The following is an 18,269-nucleotide window of genomic DNA, read 5'->3' as shown; positions in this document are numbered from 1 at the left end:
GAGCCTAAGGCGCACGATTTGGTAAGGAAAGGTTGTTGGTAGGATCACAAAGGGAAGTTTCAGGAAATGTTGTTAAAAATAAAAAGAGCGAACAAAACTTTGAATTTGTTCGAAACGGACAAACCGAATTAAGGTGTCTACAGAACTGGACGTAGGAGCAATGAAAGTTTAACTATTGCTAAGATTTAAGCAGATACTGCGCCACTTTGTCTTCTTTTTAGTTCTCCCGTCATGACGTGAGCTTGGCGACATCGTCGTGTTGGTGGGGCTCAGGAAGTATCGATGCACGGTATTCGCATGGCCCCGCAATTCAGCTTCCTCGACAGAACCATCGCGATATATACTGCGCCCTGTCTGCTGCGTCACTCTGGGCTTCGCTGTGGCGGAGAACGGAGTGCTCTTGCGGCCAGCGGCATCAAGCTGCTCTCGAGGCTCGGCAGCGCGGTTGGTGCGGGGAACAGCAGCTGCTCAGTCACCCGACTTGGCGCCGCTGCGGCCGGCCTTCTTGCGGGCCTTGGGCGGCACCTCGGGCTGCGGCGGCGGAGGGCCGGCGCCTCCCTTGGGGGGCAGTGGGGGCTTGACCAGGCGAGGGTCCGGCACCCGGCCAGCTTTCACATCCTCGTACATGTCAGCGTACAGGAGTTCGTCATTGATATCGGGCCTGTAAGGCTGCGCAGGCGGGGAGGAAAGAACACGAAAGGCATAAGCCTTTGTAAAAACAGTAAACTGTAAGTAAAGCTGTGGTCACAATTTTATACAACCTTCGCTCATCTTTATGGTATATGTCTAATTATTATACTCGTACAATAAATGTGTTACAAGTTTTCTTGCACGCCTGCCTTGCAGTAACATGTATGCTACCGCAAGGCCGTAACATACATGTTAGCACAGCGTCGTACAAGTATTAAATGCATGTAATGCTAGCTAGTTTAATATGTCTGACACACGTCTAACACGGTCATTAATAATATTGACTAATCTTGACATTGGAAAGACATTTACGCGTCTTGCCAATATCAAGACTTTTTTACGTGTTTTACGAATCGAAACTGAACTACGGCTTCCGCATCCTACAATGCGCCGCTACACCTTATCATGCTGAAACTGATCTTCGTGAAGCTAAACTCGCTGAAGATATTCACCCTTCCTCTGTGTTACCCTGTGCTGTGAAACTGGGGGCTGTGAAATATGACATCATCCGTTATGGCCACCAGTGTTCATTGCTTTCCAACCTCTACACCCCTGACATCAGGGGACATCAGCTCTGTAGGAACGCCCAAGCCATCAACATTCTTTTCCTAGCTTGACGGTGTCTGTAAAACCTCGCGTCGCAGACGAAATGTAGAGGAAGTACACAATTTGTGGTACACGAAAGCAACTGTGAGGGATTCTGAAGGTACTTTTTTGTTTGTTTGTTTTGTATTCACATCAACGTAATGAACAGAATTGTAAGACTCGCACTCTTGAATCTAATTGTGCGATTGATTGCCACAATAAGGCGGTTACCTTTTGTGGACACTCTAGCTGACGGTGCGAGGTAGACGTTCGACTAACCTTCCTAATCTGGAGGCGCGCGGAGACAACTTTTGGACGCCACCCGATGCAACTTTCAATGCGCATAACCGGACTAGATTTATGCAATCACTGTGCTGCATGTTGTCTCATGGCCGTGAAACTACAGACTTGCATTTAAGGGAACTTAATACCGTACTTGTGGAACAGTGTCACAATCTTTCAAGCAAATTTTAGGAGGAACGATGTTGAAAAAGACTCTTGTGCAATGAATTTCTCAGCTTTACATAGAAGACAACACGCCTTGATAGTTCAGCCTTTTTTATTTTGTGTTCATTGTCATATCTTTGACTGGCTGGCCGTGGTATACTACTGACTCAGCGCATTTCCTCTCAATCTTTAGCCTTCATAAAATAAATTGCTTCTAGCTTTGACGTTGCCTTCGCATAAATAAAGTAGATTTATTTTTGTATGAAACCAGATTTCTGTCTATCTTGTACACCTCACAAGGCAGCATTGTTTGGGCTGCTCTAATTTCTGTTGTTACTTGTTTCATAACTATCGTATATTCGAGAATAATGAAACAGTTCTTTAGAGCTCTCTCCAAGAAACGAGAGCTGCATAAATGTTGCCTTTACCCTTCAACATTGGAACGCACGGCACATACTTTTGTCAACAATTGCGAAGAATTTTTATATATATATATACGCTGTACTCGCTGAGCAAATGTAATTCCTACACCGTAAGCTTTTGGAGCGATTCGCAAACGAGGAACACTTACCGGCCGCTGCATTGTCTAGCGTTTGGTGGAATTTGAGCGTGGCGTACTCCGTGGGAGCTCCCTCCCTTCTGGAGGACAGGACCGCAGCTTTGTGCGTGTTGTTGAGCAACGCTAGGTCTGCGTACACGACCCCCTCACGGTGGTTAGTGCGCAGAAGATGCACCTGTGGCCGGGACCGTGCCGGAAACACAGGTCGCAGCGGACAGCAGGACGGTTATGTGTGGGGCAGGAATGGAGGGGAGAGAAAAAAAAAAGATAGCAACACAAGCATGCGGTTAGCAAGCACTCACATGCCAGCAGAAATACACAGAAGACTCGCAGTTGTTACGAAGTTAGTGTCACATTGTCTCGTACAGTCTGCGCTTGGCACAGAAACATCTAGTGACAGCGACGCTATTCATGCCACAGCTGACAATGAATTTTAGGACGAAATGACGCAGGAAACAATCCCAATTTACAGATGGCTTGGCAACAAGTGGACGTCATCGGCGAAGAAAAGCTGAAAAGAAGATATGAGCTGCTCCTTCTTCCAGTAATGACTAGAGAAAACGACTCTCGGCCAATGAAAACTCTGAAGTTCTGCGGCGCATTAACGTTTCTTTAATCGTGAGCCCATGCAAACAAGCTGAAGCAAAATGGCGAATTTTGGTGGCGTTATGGTTTGATGTCTAGTTTATGAAGGTGAAACTACATAAACCTTTGCAAGACGCTGTATAGGAAATGCCTCAAAAGAGCGCATGCAATAAAGGAAGAGACAAGTAGAACTCAGGGCAGAATTTTTTTGTTCTATGTTTTTCTTGTGTAATTTTTTATGCGTTTCGATGACACCGAATGTCACGCAAATTAAACGAAAAATTCGTTCTCTGCTCTACATTATTTTTTTCATACTGTAACCTAGCACGAGCTATCAAGAATAATTATAAATTTGTCTTGTCACCTCAAGAATCACGTGTGCTTGTATCAGACAAAAAATTCAGAATAAAAACAAGAAGAAAGCCTAAATGGTCCCTAAATCACCATGAGTTTAAAGGTGAGCGAGCTGTTTCTGGCTCGCCTTCGCTACCCTCCCCCGGGCACTGTTTCCATCTCGCCCCATACTTCTCTACGAGACACGTGGACAGTACCTCATTACCGGACGTCACCTTTGCACTGTTGTCTTCTTTGCAAACATCAATTTCCCGGTACCAAAATTACGCGCTTTTCGGCTACACGTGGTGGCTGGCGCGCACACCGTGCGAAACACGCTACGTGAAATGAATTCGGTTGATGGGCTCAAAATTTTGTAAAAATGTCAGAGGTGGCTAAGGTCTCCTTTGAGCACCTCATAACCCCTCAAATTCACGTGGCAGAGAGAACACAACAACATAAGAAAATAAAATTCGCCGAATGAAGCGATAAACGAGGAGGACACTGGTGGCAACGAAAGTAGGGTAGAACCACACTCGGTGAAAAGGCACAGTTCACGAAGACTGCAAGAAAGAAAAGAACACAGGAAGGAGGATAACCAAAAATAGTCGTCACAGTGTCGAAGATCGAAGGAGGGTGTCCAGGAGAAAAAGAAGAAAACGAAAGGAACAGTGCGGTCCTCAGTTCAGTTCACAGAAGTGTCAAAAGTGCGGTCATATGGCGAGGAATGCGCCAGAGGAGACCGGAGGAGAGCAGAGAGAGAGAGAGAGAGACAGACAGACAGATCGACGCCGTGTGCGTTCGTGTGCGTGCTGGGCGGCGACTGACCTTCGGCGTCGACGAGAGCGGCAAGTCCCCACCGCCGCCTCCGTCCTCGTCGTGGAGGGCCGCTCTCGGGTAGTGGTGGTACGGCTGTTGCTGCATCATCATGGGCGAGTGCGCTCTGCTCGCTGGCAACCCGTATCCACCACCGTGTGCAGGGATGCCGTCGGCGCCGTTGCGATAACCGTTGCGCGATTCTGTCCTCATGGGAGTCGCCGAGCGGCGACCCAGCGATCCAACCGGCGTCGAGACGTGACTGCCCGGCTTGGTGCTCTTGGGCCGCGGCGGCGGCAGTCCGACGCCGTTGATGCTCGCGTGCACGGGGTCTGGGAAGGCTCGCGCCGGCGCCATCACGTTCACGTAGTGAGCCGGCGGTCGCCGCTCGTCCCTCTGGCAGGGCGGAGGCGTCGCCGTAGACGACGACGGCTTCAGGCCCTTGCAGCTGCCTAGCGACGGCGCTTCCGAGGCTGACGTGGTTACCGTCGACTCGGACGTGACTGTCGACGCCGTCGAGGGACACTGTTTTGGTGTGGGAGGTACACGTACCGGAGAGGGCGGGTTAGGGGAGAAACGCATGGCTGGGCACACAAGACGTACACAAGCGCGCGAGTGATTACGGAAGAGCATCGCCTTTTGCGACAGCCCGAGCGGGGGTAAAGAAACCCCGCGGTGGCACCGCTTCGACTGTATTGTGCAGGCGCTGTCACTTCCAAACACACGCTGGCAAAAGTGTGTTGCTGCAGTTTCAAGTGCGATACGGATACTTGTGAAAGTGCACGGCCGTGAGCAACATGGAAGGGAACACCGAAATTTGCATGCAAGAGACGTAGTAGCTCAACAATCTGTCCGGCGCTTGAAAAATTTCCCCGAGGCCAATGGGAAACGTTCTTGCGCTAGAATTATTCGTAGGAGTAGATTCCAGTCAATCATAATTTTTTCAATAACATCTGAGAAGGCGGCTTGCCAACGGCAAGCGCCACTTACGAACGAAATATGTGAATTTGTCCCCACGTTACGATATTAACATCGCGAATAATCGTCTCATGCAAACTAATTCGGCGTTGCCTTTTGTGTGGCTCACGGGCTGTGATCACTCGCGATGTGTTTCTTCTCGACTAACTCAAAAGTCAGAGAAAGCATAACGAACGACTCAATGAGCGAGCACTCAGGGAAGCGTGTGTTATAGTCAGGTCACTTCGCAACACTACTCACTGTCAAAACACAAACAACCATGCCACTTAGAAGGTCACAGAGAGCCATGCTTACTGTCAAGACAACGTGAAAACAACGAGCAGAGTAGTTATATAGCTGGGAAAACACAATTAGCGCAAACCGTTGCGAGGGCCAGGGACTGCTAAGCGGGGTTGGGGGGTCCTTCCTTGCTTGCCGAGTTGTGGCCGAGAAAGAAGTAAAAACGAACTCGCTCCGTATACGCCAGCTAGTCACCGCAGGCTTCTCTAGCGAGTGGGCAAAGCTCATTAGCGCTTCGGCCTGTTGGCCGTCCAAAGTCGATTGCCTCAAAGCACGTGACTTTTTTTTCTGCCTGCACGTGCTGAGGGTGGAAAAATTATGTGGTTCGAGCGCGCTGCAAGCCCGGAAGAAGGTTAAATTCAGTGCGGGCCTGCCTTACCCCCTTGGAATTCCTCTGGGGGTGGAAAGGCATGTTCTCGTACGTGGCCCTGTTCTCAGGCTCGCTGTTGGCGATCGGTGGGGGCCCGTTCTCCGTCTTGCCTTCGACGTTCTGGTACACCGGCTCTGCTCCGGCCTTTGACTTTGACTTCACCGGACTGTTGAGATCTACGAAGCCAAAGAGGTAGGAGGGAAAACTTATTTTGTTATCGCAAGTTTATCACGTTTACGGACTGCAAATGTTGTCGCAATAACAGCACTTTGAAGTCACTGCGTTTACTTCGGCATTCCGTCGTTCATACCAGTGATTATACAGCTGCGAAATAAACCAGGTGCAGACCTCTGTTTCTGTGCCTAGAAATTCAGCCAATGACCCTTTTCAGTTACCCATTCAGCAAAGCGATAATTTAGGACAACTATCAACATATTTTTTCAAGCCTTTGAGCCAACATGGTTCGAAGTTATAAAAAAATTAATATTTTCCTAAGTAGTCTATCCGCAAATGCGAATAAATCGCGGTCACTAAGAGAGTCACTGTTTTTTATTACTCACTGCGGCAATTACCACCTCTATATTTCCAAAATTCGTTCTTACTTCATGCAGCAGTTGCATATGGGCCCTAATTGGGAGCAGCGAATACAATGTTGTTGACACCACCCGTTTCAGTGAAACAGGATGAAACATTGTCATTGTCGTCACTCCCCGTTTTACCACTAAGGGCGTTTTTGACAACAACAACAAAAAAAAACTGCTGTGATCTTACTATTGATTATAATACAACAATAATGTGAGCGTCACAGGAAGGTGTACCAAGTATTCATAACTTCTTCACTCGTACGCCAACGAGCTAGCGAAATACTCATACAATAAAAACTATACAAGCGATCACGTTCACACCTCTTTTACAAAAATTGTAATCGAACTCTGACCGCCTTTCAACAAAGAACGAACCATCGAAAGCTAAAAAAATGAATATTAGGGTGACAATGAACAGGTTTGCAAACGAATAAACAAATACGTGCTTCTAAATATCATCTCGCCACCTCCGAACCTTGCAAGTCTCGCAGCTTTAAAGTGCCTTGTTGTAAATTTCAGTGTAACTAGGTCACCTAAATATGTAAGTAGCACACTTGGATTTGCGAGTCACCTGCTGACTTGTTGTTGAAGGTTTTTTTTTCTTGTTTTTTTTTTTACGCAAACGTTTAACTAGTCACAGCTCACGGCCTATGATCTCCATGTTCGTACTGTTCATTGTGTTCAACTTTTTCCACTTTCTCGAACCGTTTCGTCCCCCAGCGTTGCTGCATGTGGAGTTTTTTGTTCTTGTTTTTTTTTCTTAGTCGCGTTTTTGAATGCAATGGACTTTTCTTTTAACCCAACTTGAATACACAATCAACCCCAGTTTAAACAAAACTATAAGTTGCGAAGCGTACGACGAAAAAGGCTTAAACTGCCCGCGCCGCAACACAGGAGAACGAAGCAGGCGTAAACAGTAGAGATTAAATAATACCGGCGAAGATCCGCGAGCTTCGCTTCGATAAGCAAGGACATTGCGGAGAAGGCCCTCGCATATACGGGGCGCGTCCTAGGCAAAGGACAGCCTAGAAGGCATTTCATGCACCTCTTGTGATTTTTACCTCTCGTGAGTTTTTGAGTGCACCGAGTTTGTTTTTCGTATTGTTACGAGGTACTGAACAGATGAACGGTCGACACTCGCGTTATTAAATTTTTCGCAACCCCATAAGTAGGTGGTTCACTTACGTTAAGCAGAACACAAAGGCAACGGTCGTAGTCTTGCACCATGATTGAAACGCATACAATGCAGGCAATGTCTGGCTGACACCAATGGCAACCGAGATTTTTTTTTAGTGTCCGGTAAGATCCCTTACTTATGTTCAAAGGGCTCACATCATCTTAGTTCTCTGTATTGTCTTCATAACATGTTCTTGACGACAGAACAAGTTCCTTGCGGAAAGACTGAGTACTTACGACCGCCACTCTTTACCTTATTTTCTGTATTAGGAAGTGAGCATTCGCACGTTTTCTTGTGTGTGTTTGCCAGTGTTCATAATTTGATTACTTTGATTCGTATGGCACACGAACTAAGTACCTGCAAAGCGGCGAAGCTATGTTTAACGACCAAGGCACATCATGCTTACGCTCTGTAGTCAGGTCATAAAGGTCAGCATCACTGAGGCCAAATTTCGTCTTTTTTTTTTGTGTCACCCCTGTAGCGTGGAGCACCAGCACCACCACATGACATGCCCGATTTTCTGCCGCAATATGGCGTTAAATCAAAGCTTTGTTTTATTTGCCGTACTCGAAGAGCATACGTTCACACTTTACCCACTTCGGCCGACAAAACAATGTCGTTTGGGTTAGTAGGCCGAAGGCGGTGACTAAAAGAAATGGAAATGGTCAAGGCAGGCAGTGCTCCCTGTATCACGCGAAGAGAAGAACATTCGTGGATACTTCGAAATTGGTTAATCAAACGCAACCAAGCTGCTCTGCGTGAAGAAGGACTCAGTCAAATTCGAGGTTCCCGCGCAGTTATGTGTCTCACCTGAGACGATTCTTCTTTTCCTTCTGGCCTCGTCAACTCGCTTGAATGCAATCACTGTGTGCAGAGGGAGTGACGGTGGTGGTGCCATGGTGAGACGCATGCCGGGCGTGCGTGTTACAGAGCAGGGTAGGAAGTGAGAAGGAAAGGATTACGAGATACCGGGAATGGCACGGAAGAGGCAACACTCAACACAGGACTCGAGCTTAGCTCTCACTGCATGGGTGGCGAGTGGGAAACGCGTGCAATTATACCAGCCCTAACGGTTAGTCGCTTGTTCTGCATCCAGATTAGCAGCGAGCTCTGCAAGGGCCTGCATTTATTACTTCGTTTTGTTTGGTCCTTGCGTCTTTAGGATTACGTACTTTTCCTGAATGTTATGCCATGTTGTTTGGCTATGACTAAACGCGTTTCCCGTGATAATAAAGCTGCAGAAAAGCCATAACATACAGGCGGGTTTCATGCAGATGACTGGAAGGGCAGTGAAGCAAGTAAGTCATGCAGTGCCACAGTCATGTGTGTCAGCTAACCATTTGGGCACACATCAGGTTCAGTGAGTAGATTTGTGCAGCAAGTTCTATGGTGACTGATTTTCACCGACAATTATCGTCGTGTTAAGCTGTATCGGCGCGCGTCCTGCGTATGGCAGCAAGCAGTGGCCGTCATGTCTGATGTGTAGTGCGCAAATGGTAAGCTTTATGGCACCAGACCGTAGAGCCTGGCAATTTCTCGTTTTCCTGACAGGTCGCTCACGCCGGTTAGAACAAGACGCTGTTAACATGCATAGCAGATGCAGTTCAGTACCAACGTGCGCAAAACATCGTAATTCTTAGGAGAGTACAATGTTATGACACGAATAACGCATTATAAAACATGGCAATATACACAAGCATGATCTTAAGAACATCTACCTGAGTTTCCTGTGATATCACTGCTGCTACCGTTCTGCAGATAGGGTGGGTGGAAGTCAGCCTTGTGGATGCTCAAATCTTCACTCAGGCTTAGGCGTCCTTCCGGTCTAAGGTAGAAATTAGCGTCAGCAAAAACAAGTGCCTTAAGTTTATTTTGAACTCTGCTTCTATGTCATAAGAATGTTCACGTTTGTGTAAAGGACAAGCAACACAAACTGCACATTTTTGTTTCGGTCAATACTTTCTTGCCCCGCTAAGGAGTGATGTATATTTGCGGCGATTTGTATCGCCAATTTATTTAGGTCACGGTTCTAGGTTAGATTTTGTAGATGCCATTCTTCCACCTTAATAAATACATTAAAAAGTGTTGCAGTTTCCTTTGACGCAAGGCAGTGGCTTGAGGCTAGATGGCTTTTGTAGACTTCGTTAAAAAAATGTCGCAGTTTCGCCCGAAAGGCGAAGCATCAATTGCGATAGCAAATTAGCAGAGAGCTATTCGGAGTAGGGATAGTAGTTTTATCGGCTGCATAAACTTGGACACATTCGCTTTCTAACTGAATTGACAAGCGTGGTGCCATCGCGCACAAGCAAACATGAATAGATCACAATGAATGACCGCAGACAACGACTGTCAAAACACTGGCAGCAAGCGCAGCCGCCGCAGCGGGCGAAGGCTCGTGCGGTTTATCGCTTCAACGGAAACTGAGCGGCGAATGCACGGCGCATACAAAGGTCAGAGCCATGTGGAGATAAGAGACGTTGCGGGCGACCGCCACCACAGCCAGTACAAGCTAGTTGTTGGAAGAGTCGGAGCTGCCCCTCCCCTCCCTCCCGCGCTGCCTTCCCGCTTTCTTGCTTTCGCGTAGGAGATTGAGTGGCCAGTTCCCCTTGCGCCCGGTTGCAAGATACGCATTTGGTGCCATAGCACAGCGCCGCCCCGCCTCCCTCCCTCCCATACCACCACGCCCTTCGCGCGACGGTCGCGTTTGCTTTCCGCCGTGCGTTCGCTCTCCGTGATGCGCGCGTCCCCCGCGCGCTTTCACCCGCGCATACGGCGCGCGGCGACGATTTTATCGCCCTTGAAATTTATACGGAACCTCACGGCGACGGCGACGGCAGAAATCCGGTTGAGGTGTCCATATAATTGCTATCGCAATAAAAAGCAGAACGTAGCACAAATATTACACAGAAAGGAAACGCGGGAATAGGCTGGCTACCAACTGAGGCCCATCACCACCAGTGGTTCGCACTTATGAACAAGGGAAAAAAATCCACGAAAATCAATCAATATTTTATAGTTGTCAATGGGTATTTGAAACGAAGCGACTGCGTTGTCACCGATAACCCTTCCTTAAATGTCATCCTACGAAAGTGCTTTCATTATTCTGCAGTTGTCATTTTTGTAGTGACAGGAGCCCAAGCGCACGTTCTTGAGTTATTGGTGCGCCTTCGGGCCCATCGCTGCACGTAAATAAAGCTACAGAAGAGAACGTCCCGCCACAGCCGTGCGCAGCCGACGGTTGTAATAGTTCTCGCGTAAGGCTTTTCTTTTGGTCTTGAGCGTTTACGTTGCATAGAAAATGTCAGTAGTTGCATGCAACACTTAGTTATAAATCTTTCTTATCGATGGTTCATGTTCCCTGAAGTTTGCAACAACTGTGCAATTAACCGTAACTGTCATTTTTGTGCCTTTTCTACATGATGTTCTGTAGCGTTCTGCTGTTTCAACCAAGTAATTTAAATAAATATATTGCTAGTACTAGTAACAGTGTTACAATGTAATTATCAAATGCGAAGCAGGATAACCAACGCCAGGAAAGGAATTTGCTCGTGCAAGCCATGCAACAACGCAAAACAGCCTGGGGTCGTTAGTGGACAACTTCGAGGACACAGCGGCTAGATCACTTAGCAGTTACTTGATGATAAGGGAAGAAACATCATTTAGAGCACAGTGATTTGGTGTACTTACGTTTGCCGATCCTCCAGCGCTTCTTTTGGTCCAGCTGTAATGAGCACACACGACATCTGACTCTAAGATCTGACTTACCGTGGGTCAACCACTGGGTTGTCCTGTAGCTGAATTACAAGACATAACGAGTTCACGCAGAGCAGCTTTGGTTTCACCAATCGAAGTCCGCATACGAAAGTTATTGCCCGGTGAAAAACTATTTCGTAACCATGCGCTAGTGCGAAACTATACCTTCGAGGTTAAAATAGCTTAGACATCCAATATATATATGGAGAGCACATGTGAAACCGTGGAGCTACGACAATGTTAACACAGAACACAACCACCTGAATCCAAGTTCGTGTGCTTCTTTAACTCCCAATAATAAATTCTTAACCCATTTGAATGAGTCGCGCCCCGTTCACACGATGGTATAAAATACCTTCGTTTTCGTGCAAGGTACAAAATACATGCAGAGTGCTTACCTCTCCTCCGCTTTCTCTTCATTATAAGGACAATAAGAACGATGATAATAATAAATATTAAAACGATGAGCCCCGCGATGCCCGTAATCATCATAACTTGTTCATCGTCCAGGTATACATGGTTGTAGGCATCTGGAAGAGATAGGAGAGTCCGCATTATGTCACAGCCAGGTTTATCGAACAGTCACCATTCGTTACACTTTCCACCAGCAGCACCCTCTTCTCGGTCTCAATTTCTACTAACCTTCGAATTGTAAATAGTGAGCAGTTTACTTGAAATTCAGTTGTCTTGCATTTCTTTTCGATATGCAGAGTAGAGTACTGCATGGGCCGATTTTTTCAGCCCGGTCCCGACCCGGGCCCGTTTTTACGTTGGGCAGCCCGCCCGAGCCCGATCAAAACGTTTATGGCAAGACCCGGGCCCGGCCCGGGCCCGGAAATAATCTACGTTACCCGCCCGGCCCAGCCCGCCACCCCTTTACCTTAGGCCCGAGCCCGGACCGATCCCGGCTCGAAACCGGCCCGAACCCGGCCCGAGACCGAAAAATACATGTTTTTCAGAGTTGAGAATCCCGAGAATAACTCACTGCGCGTTACATGCACACCACCAGAAAGCCCGAGCCCGGCCCGGGCCCGGGTTAAAAAGCACACGCCGTGCCCGAGCCCGGCCCGAGCCCATGAAAAAACTGCTCTAACCGGGCTTTCGGGTAAGCCCGAGCCCGTGCAGTGCTCTAATGCAGAGTGCACGAAACGTTGGACCACTTAATTTGCATGTACAGCCACTAAGTAAGACTAAAATGCCTTTAGTTCTCGTGCAGATTCTTTTCACACGTGTATCTGTAAGTGTGGGCCTGTTTATTCTTATTTGGGGTTGTTACGATTCCATTGGAGCAGCGATGCCCGGACCACGTGTACAGTGAATTCCGATTCACGTTGAGCGACCATGCTCAGACCGCATGCAGGCACATGGTGATCGGCGTGCCTAACGATCTCGCTCGTCAACATGAATAGACGTGTCAGTCGCGAGGGTCAGAGACAAAACCTGTCGTCCAGCCCTCAACCTCGCTCCCCCGCCGAGGACGTTCACCCGGCTCCGGTCACCTACCATTTAAGCTAACCTTGCTCAGAGGACGTTCACCCGGCTACCATTTATGCTAACCTTTGCATTGCCCTAGCCTGCAGTAGGCGAGAAGGAGGAAGAAAGTGCCCGGATGGTGGATGGTATAAGAAAGCCAGCTAGCAGCCACGCTTTCTTTGGAGCACACCGCTCACTCGTAACCATGCATTAAACTTCTGTTATTTGTTCTTGCGTCGCCTCGTCTTCCCTACCTGCCCCTCTCCGATGGTCAACCTGGTTCGAGCTCCAAGCAGACGCTTTTGAGGGTACCCCCGAACCTCGGCCCGTAAGAGTGTTGTTTTTTTCCCTCCCTCTGTTTCCTTCATCCTTCACCGTATGTTACACCTGGAGCAACATGCCAAAGCTGTAGCTAGACTAACATCTGCAGTAATCATTAAACATTTCTTCATTTCTTGCCTTGAAACACTTTGAAAACACCCATTATCCCTATATCCAGTAATCCCATAAGGGGGTCCCATATAGAAGCATGCGGCATCGCATATATGATATGACGCAAGTTCCACTTGACATACCGAAACATACGGGTGTTTATAATGTAACCACTCATGTTCTTATTGGGTATAAGGCTTTTGGGATTTTTTTTTTTTTTGTTTTTGGTAAGGGGCAGATGAACGTGAATGGCGAAGCGTACCGCCGGGACCGTTCACACGGTACTCGCACTCTGCGCCTCCCAGGGAGTTGTTGGGCTGGCAGAGGTAGAGGCCATAGTATTCGGGCGCCGTCGAGTCGGGCACGGTGTATATGCTGCGTAGGCCCTCAGAGTAAACGTTCCGCTCGATCGTCTCGTTGCCCAACATCCAGCTGATGTTGACCTGCGGCGGGTTGGCGTCCACTTCGCAGATAAGCGTCACCTGGCCCTCCGAATTCTTGCTCGTGTACAGCACGCACGAGGGTGGGTCTGCGAAGTGACGAAAGAAGCGGTGCGAGAAAGAGATCAGTGCCAGCGCGACACCGAGGATTACGGACAATGCCAGCTTAGGAACAGTGGACCTCAGTTCGCTTAAGTTGTTGTCAATCACAACGTCTGCGGGCAACATTACTCGTAGGCTGAGCAACGCCAAAAACAAAACTTTTACATGTATTATTTTTGGCATCACCTTAATGGCATTAAATTCACAGCCAGAAACATTTATTGCTTACAAACGGGCAATGATTACGCAAGCCTTTAGTTGTATGGCCAGTCACTTAAGTAGTACCGACATACCCAAAGGTATGATATGTGGTAATTTATTTTACTTGCTTTGCTTAGCAGTCATGTGTACGATATCATGAGACACATTTATATCTGAGATGAGAGATATAGAAGGTATGAAGCACGTGTACATGTACCTCCATACCATGTCAGTTTAATTACTCAGAAACTATATATATATATATATATATATATATATATATATATATATATATATATATATATATATATATATATATATATATATGATGTGAAACGGCCCTACTCACAGATGACGTCAATGTAGCTGTTGTAGGACGCCGATCCGTGCCGGTTGCTAGCGACGCACGTGTAGTTGCCGCTGCGTTCACGGCCGAGGCTGTAGTTCATGAAAAGCAGCGGACTGTCAGAGATGACCTGGTCGTTGTACATCCACATGTACTCGCTCGGTGGCTTCGAGTTGGCGCTGCACGTGATCTCATCGGCCACGTTTCCCTCGTAGACAAGCAGGTGTTGCACAGACACTTCGATGTCTTCGGGAGGATCTGAGGCAGTAAACAGGCGTGGCCCATTCGTTAAAACGTTGCTAACGGAGAATTGGACGAGTCCACATGCTCTGTTAAGCAAAAGTAAAGAACTCCCATCCACCTTTCAAATTCCGCTCTTCAACCAAGTAACAGAGTGTTGCTGCTTGTGTTGGGCCGCTTTATGCTTAAACAGCATCCAAAGTAGGGCAAGCAACAGATTATATATATATATATATATATATATATATATATATATATATATATATATATATATATATATATATATAATGTTTTTAAGGGGGGGCATTAACGTTTTAATTAGGTGTATGTAGATGTGCGAAAAATCTGTCACCTCCAAACGACGCCTAGATTCGTATCCCGCGAATAGAACATTTACATATCAATAGCCCGTCAGTAGCTTATTCATATTATTCGATGGTAACGTGGGCCTCTAGAATCCTATAGCCAGTTTGTCCAATTATCACTTTTATTCATTTACTCTAAAAACGTTTTCACATAGGAAGGCCCAATAACAGACAACGCGTGCTCCATGATAGTCACTAATGGCTGCCACTGCGAGCCTACAAACGCAGAGTTTGACTAGGAAAGGCAGACTTGTATTTCATTTGAAAACGCAAACCCAAGTGGTTTGAGAGAAGCACGACTGCCTTCTTTTCTAATATTGTTTTACTATTTTTTACTTTGCTGCTGCACCCGTAAAAAAAATGTATAGTTATCGCTATGCTACTTGAATCACGAAAAAAACGTTGGCACAATACATAAACATACAAAAGAATTCGCTCATGCGTGCCTCTTTCCCTAACATTTTCCCTCTCATGTTTGTGACTTCACGTTGTACTGTGTTAGCAGTGACCGTAATTAAAGTGATTTCCTCAATGCATGGTCGCTTCTCTACCGCCAGTGAAGCCACGGACTGGAGAAACGGTTGTCATATGCTTACATTGATGATGCTATCACTTAGTATGAAGAAAAACAATAGTCTAACTTTATGAATATTGTGACCACTACTTCACGCTACCTTTATGTCAATAAGTACGAGAATATCGCCCAGTTCACGTCTTACAGTAAACGCAAACGTTTTTTTTTTTTTTTTTTGCAACGATATAAACAAAATTCAAGCCAATACGGCCATACTATTGCCAGCAGAACTCAAGACCAGCGATGTTGTCCTGTGCTACATCGCTGTTGCCGTTACTGCAGCTATATCCGGTACAAGAGTGACATTGCAATTACTTAGTGGCAGCAGCGAGAGAGAAGGTAGCGCAATGAAGAGAGAGAGAGACAGTGTAACGGGGCGCTTGCAAAGCAGCAGCGGTTGCTCAACTCACACTCGACTTCGAAGTGCGTTGTGGAGGAGACCGCGCGGCCGACAAGGTTGCCGCTCGAGCGGCACGTAAACGTGGTGTTGTCCAAGTTCCGGTCGAGGACGCCGCCGGGCCACTGCGTCATGTCGAACTTGAGCGTGCTCACCACCGAGGCGAAGCGGTTCTCGGCCGGCTCCTCCGGGTGCGGCGTGCTCTGGATGCTGAACTGCGGGCTGTAGTCGATGCTCTCGCCGGCGCGCAGCCACTCGATCACGCAGGCCGGCTCGCACTCGACGCGGCACGACAGGCTCACGTCCGTCGAGTTCTGCAGCGCCCCGTGCACGCTGGGCAGCTGGTCGATGAACGACGGCGGGGCTACGTGCACCGAGAGAATACAGCGTTGAACACACACACACCGCATGCACATCATCGACTTTACTATACAGGCACAAAAGCAAGCGCTCTCCGTGTACACGCGCAGTTGTGCGGCGGTCCTCTTTATTTATCGCACTCTTCTGGATGAGAGTAAGCGGAAGGTGTCTCCCCAGATGTGCACAGACAACCCCGCCGAGACGGAAATGAACTTTCTAGAAGCAGGGATTTTGCTTTCCTTTTTGTTTTTCGGGCTATTGTCGCGACAGGAAAGGAAGTAAGATCGATATACCATAACGGTAATGTCTAGGATTGCCTTCAGTGGTCGGTCTCAAGGACGCTCCCTTTTGTTGCCTCTAATGCCGTTATAAGTCGACCTTTTTTTTTTCTCTTTTTATCACAAAACGCGAAATGGGCCATTAGTGTGATATCTAAACTGGATGTAGTTGAGCTGGGTATCCTTCAGCGAAGAATTGGTTACGATAACTGAACATGGCTGCTTTAAATATTGTTCTCTTACAGAAGAGGGCGATACATCAAGCGCATTACGTGCTTATCGGTACAAATGAAAATTTATCTTCACCAACGCTTCTGCGCTGTTCTTGCTGTAGTGTCATGGTCGAACAGCAATATTTACCCTCGCCCTAATCAAATTCCAGAAATCAATCTAGCCAATGTTTGTTTTCATGATTCGTACTGCCTCAAATGCCACTTTCCAGTTGACAGGCCTTGTACACCGCTCACCCAAGCGGCTATCACCATAAGTAACTAGTGATTTGGAGCATAATTCGCCAATCTCTTCTTCCCTAAGACCTTTTTTCTAACCTACGGGCCATCTGCGCTATTTATACGCTAACTATCCCGAGGACGGCAACGCTATTCAATAGCACACGAGTGAATACGTAACCTAAACTACCGGCCGGTTCTTGTGCTATCTCGCTAAACGACCGATGGCTGAAGTCTCTCTACTTTCGTCAGATGCACACTTCTCGCTGAGACACTTCACGTTCACATACACGTGACGTAGGTAATTCTTTCCGAAAGAAAAGCTTTCCTTCCTACCTAGCACGGGCAGTTCGTAGTCGCCGCTCGGTCCTGCTCCGACGTCGTTGACGGCAGCGCAGGAGTAGCGGCCACGTGATGACAGGCTTCCGGGAGGCGTCACCAGCTCCGACTCGGTGGCCGTGACGATGAGCTCGCCCTCGAACTCCCAGCGATAGTGCGTGGCCGGCGGGAGGCCCGGGTCCTCCACCACGCAGCTCGAGAGTCGTCGTCTTGCCCTTCACGGCGTACTCGCTGGCGTGCACGACGCTCGCGGGGCCGGGAGGATCTGAGAGGTAAACGCCGTGAGGTTCATGTTTCTGCACTGTTATGGCAGTGTAACTATCACTTTAATTTCATGTGGCCTTACGCTGTGCACTTTTTCTGCTCCCTTTGGTGCTGCTACAACCTGAACAATAAAAGTGAACCTTGCGTACACTTCGCATCTTTAACACTCCGCATTCGCTACTTTCCTGTCGGGGCTGGCGTTAAAGAAAGGAACGCTGGCGTTAAAGAAAGGAAATGCAAACGAGACAGATTGCGATTATGTTCAACGGAGAAAATAAGTACCAAATTGTTCAAGTTTAATTTAGACTGAAATCTAATACGCTGGGCTCGTACGAGCCAAACAGTGCCGCAGTTTAAGAAAAATAGGCTTGTAAATCCGGTCGCTTATGCAAGCGGCAGACGTGCTAGCTTCTTTTATTCGTATAATGCGTAATATTTGGTCCTCTGTGATCCAGCATGTGATTCTTTAGAGCGAGAATAAGAGGAAAGTTATACGGAAAAGACAGCGACGTTAACGAGGCCGAACCCGGTTAGCTACGTTGCACAGGAGCGGACAAAAGTTAGCGCACGCGAGGCTAGGACGTGGGTAGCGGAAATGCATGGTTAAACCTACAAGAACCAGATTAGGAGAAATTGACAACTGTTGTACTTGTGAATGCATGATCTCGCGTACGCGTTAATTCCTATTAAATACAGCCCGAGTGTTTCCGCAATAACCTAGCGTAACAGGCTAAACGGTGGTATTGCTGTTCAGCTCTGCACACCCTAATACTTCAGTTCAAAGAAGCCTACATAAAGAAACGAAAAGGAAAAAGGACCGAATTTTGTTTTCAGTTGTGTTAGCGCGGCATTC

At 47.5% G+C, this 18,269-nt stretch overlaps 1 protein-coding gene across 1 annotated transcript in view; it reads right to left on the bottom strand.

Annotated features, from left to right (window-relative positions):
• Nucleotides 1-508: 508 nt before the first annotated feature.
• Nucleotides 509-18,269, bottom strand: part of LOC119455705 (hemicentin-1-like) — a 242,471-nt gene continuing 224,710 nt past the window's right edge. The window contains 10 exon segments of the mRNA XM_037717130.2: nucleotides 509-669; nucleotides 2,294-2,456; nucleotides 4,028-4,540; nucleotides 5,652-5,818; nucleotides 11,555-11,686; nucleotides 13,324-13,590; nucleotides 14,154-14,408; nucleotides 15,740-16,090; nucleotides 17,150-17,345; nucleotides 17,347-17,417. Of these exon segments, the coding sequence (XP_037573058.1) occupies nucleotides 647-669; nucleotides 2,294-2,456; nucleotides 4,028-4,540; nucleotides 5,652-5,818; nucleotides 11,555-11,686; nucleotides 13,324-13,590; nucleotides 14,154-14,408; nucleotides 15,740-16,090; nucleotides 17,150-17,345; nucleotides 17,347-17,417 (2,138 nt within the window). The 3' untranslated portion in view covers nucleotides 509-646.

Source organism: Dermacentor silvarum, chromosome 6, assembly GCF_013339745.2.
Source record: "Dermacentor silvarum isolate Dsil-2018 chromosome 6, BIME_Dsil_1.4, whole genome shotgun sequence".
Classification (NCBI taxonomy): Eukaryota; Metazoa; Arthropoda; class Arachnida; order Ixodida; family Ixodidae; genus Dermacentor; species Dermacentor silvarum.
Note: the sequence above shows the minus strand (reverse complement) of the source record. Positions and strands in the feature narration are given on the sequence as shown.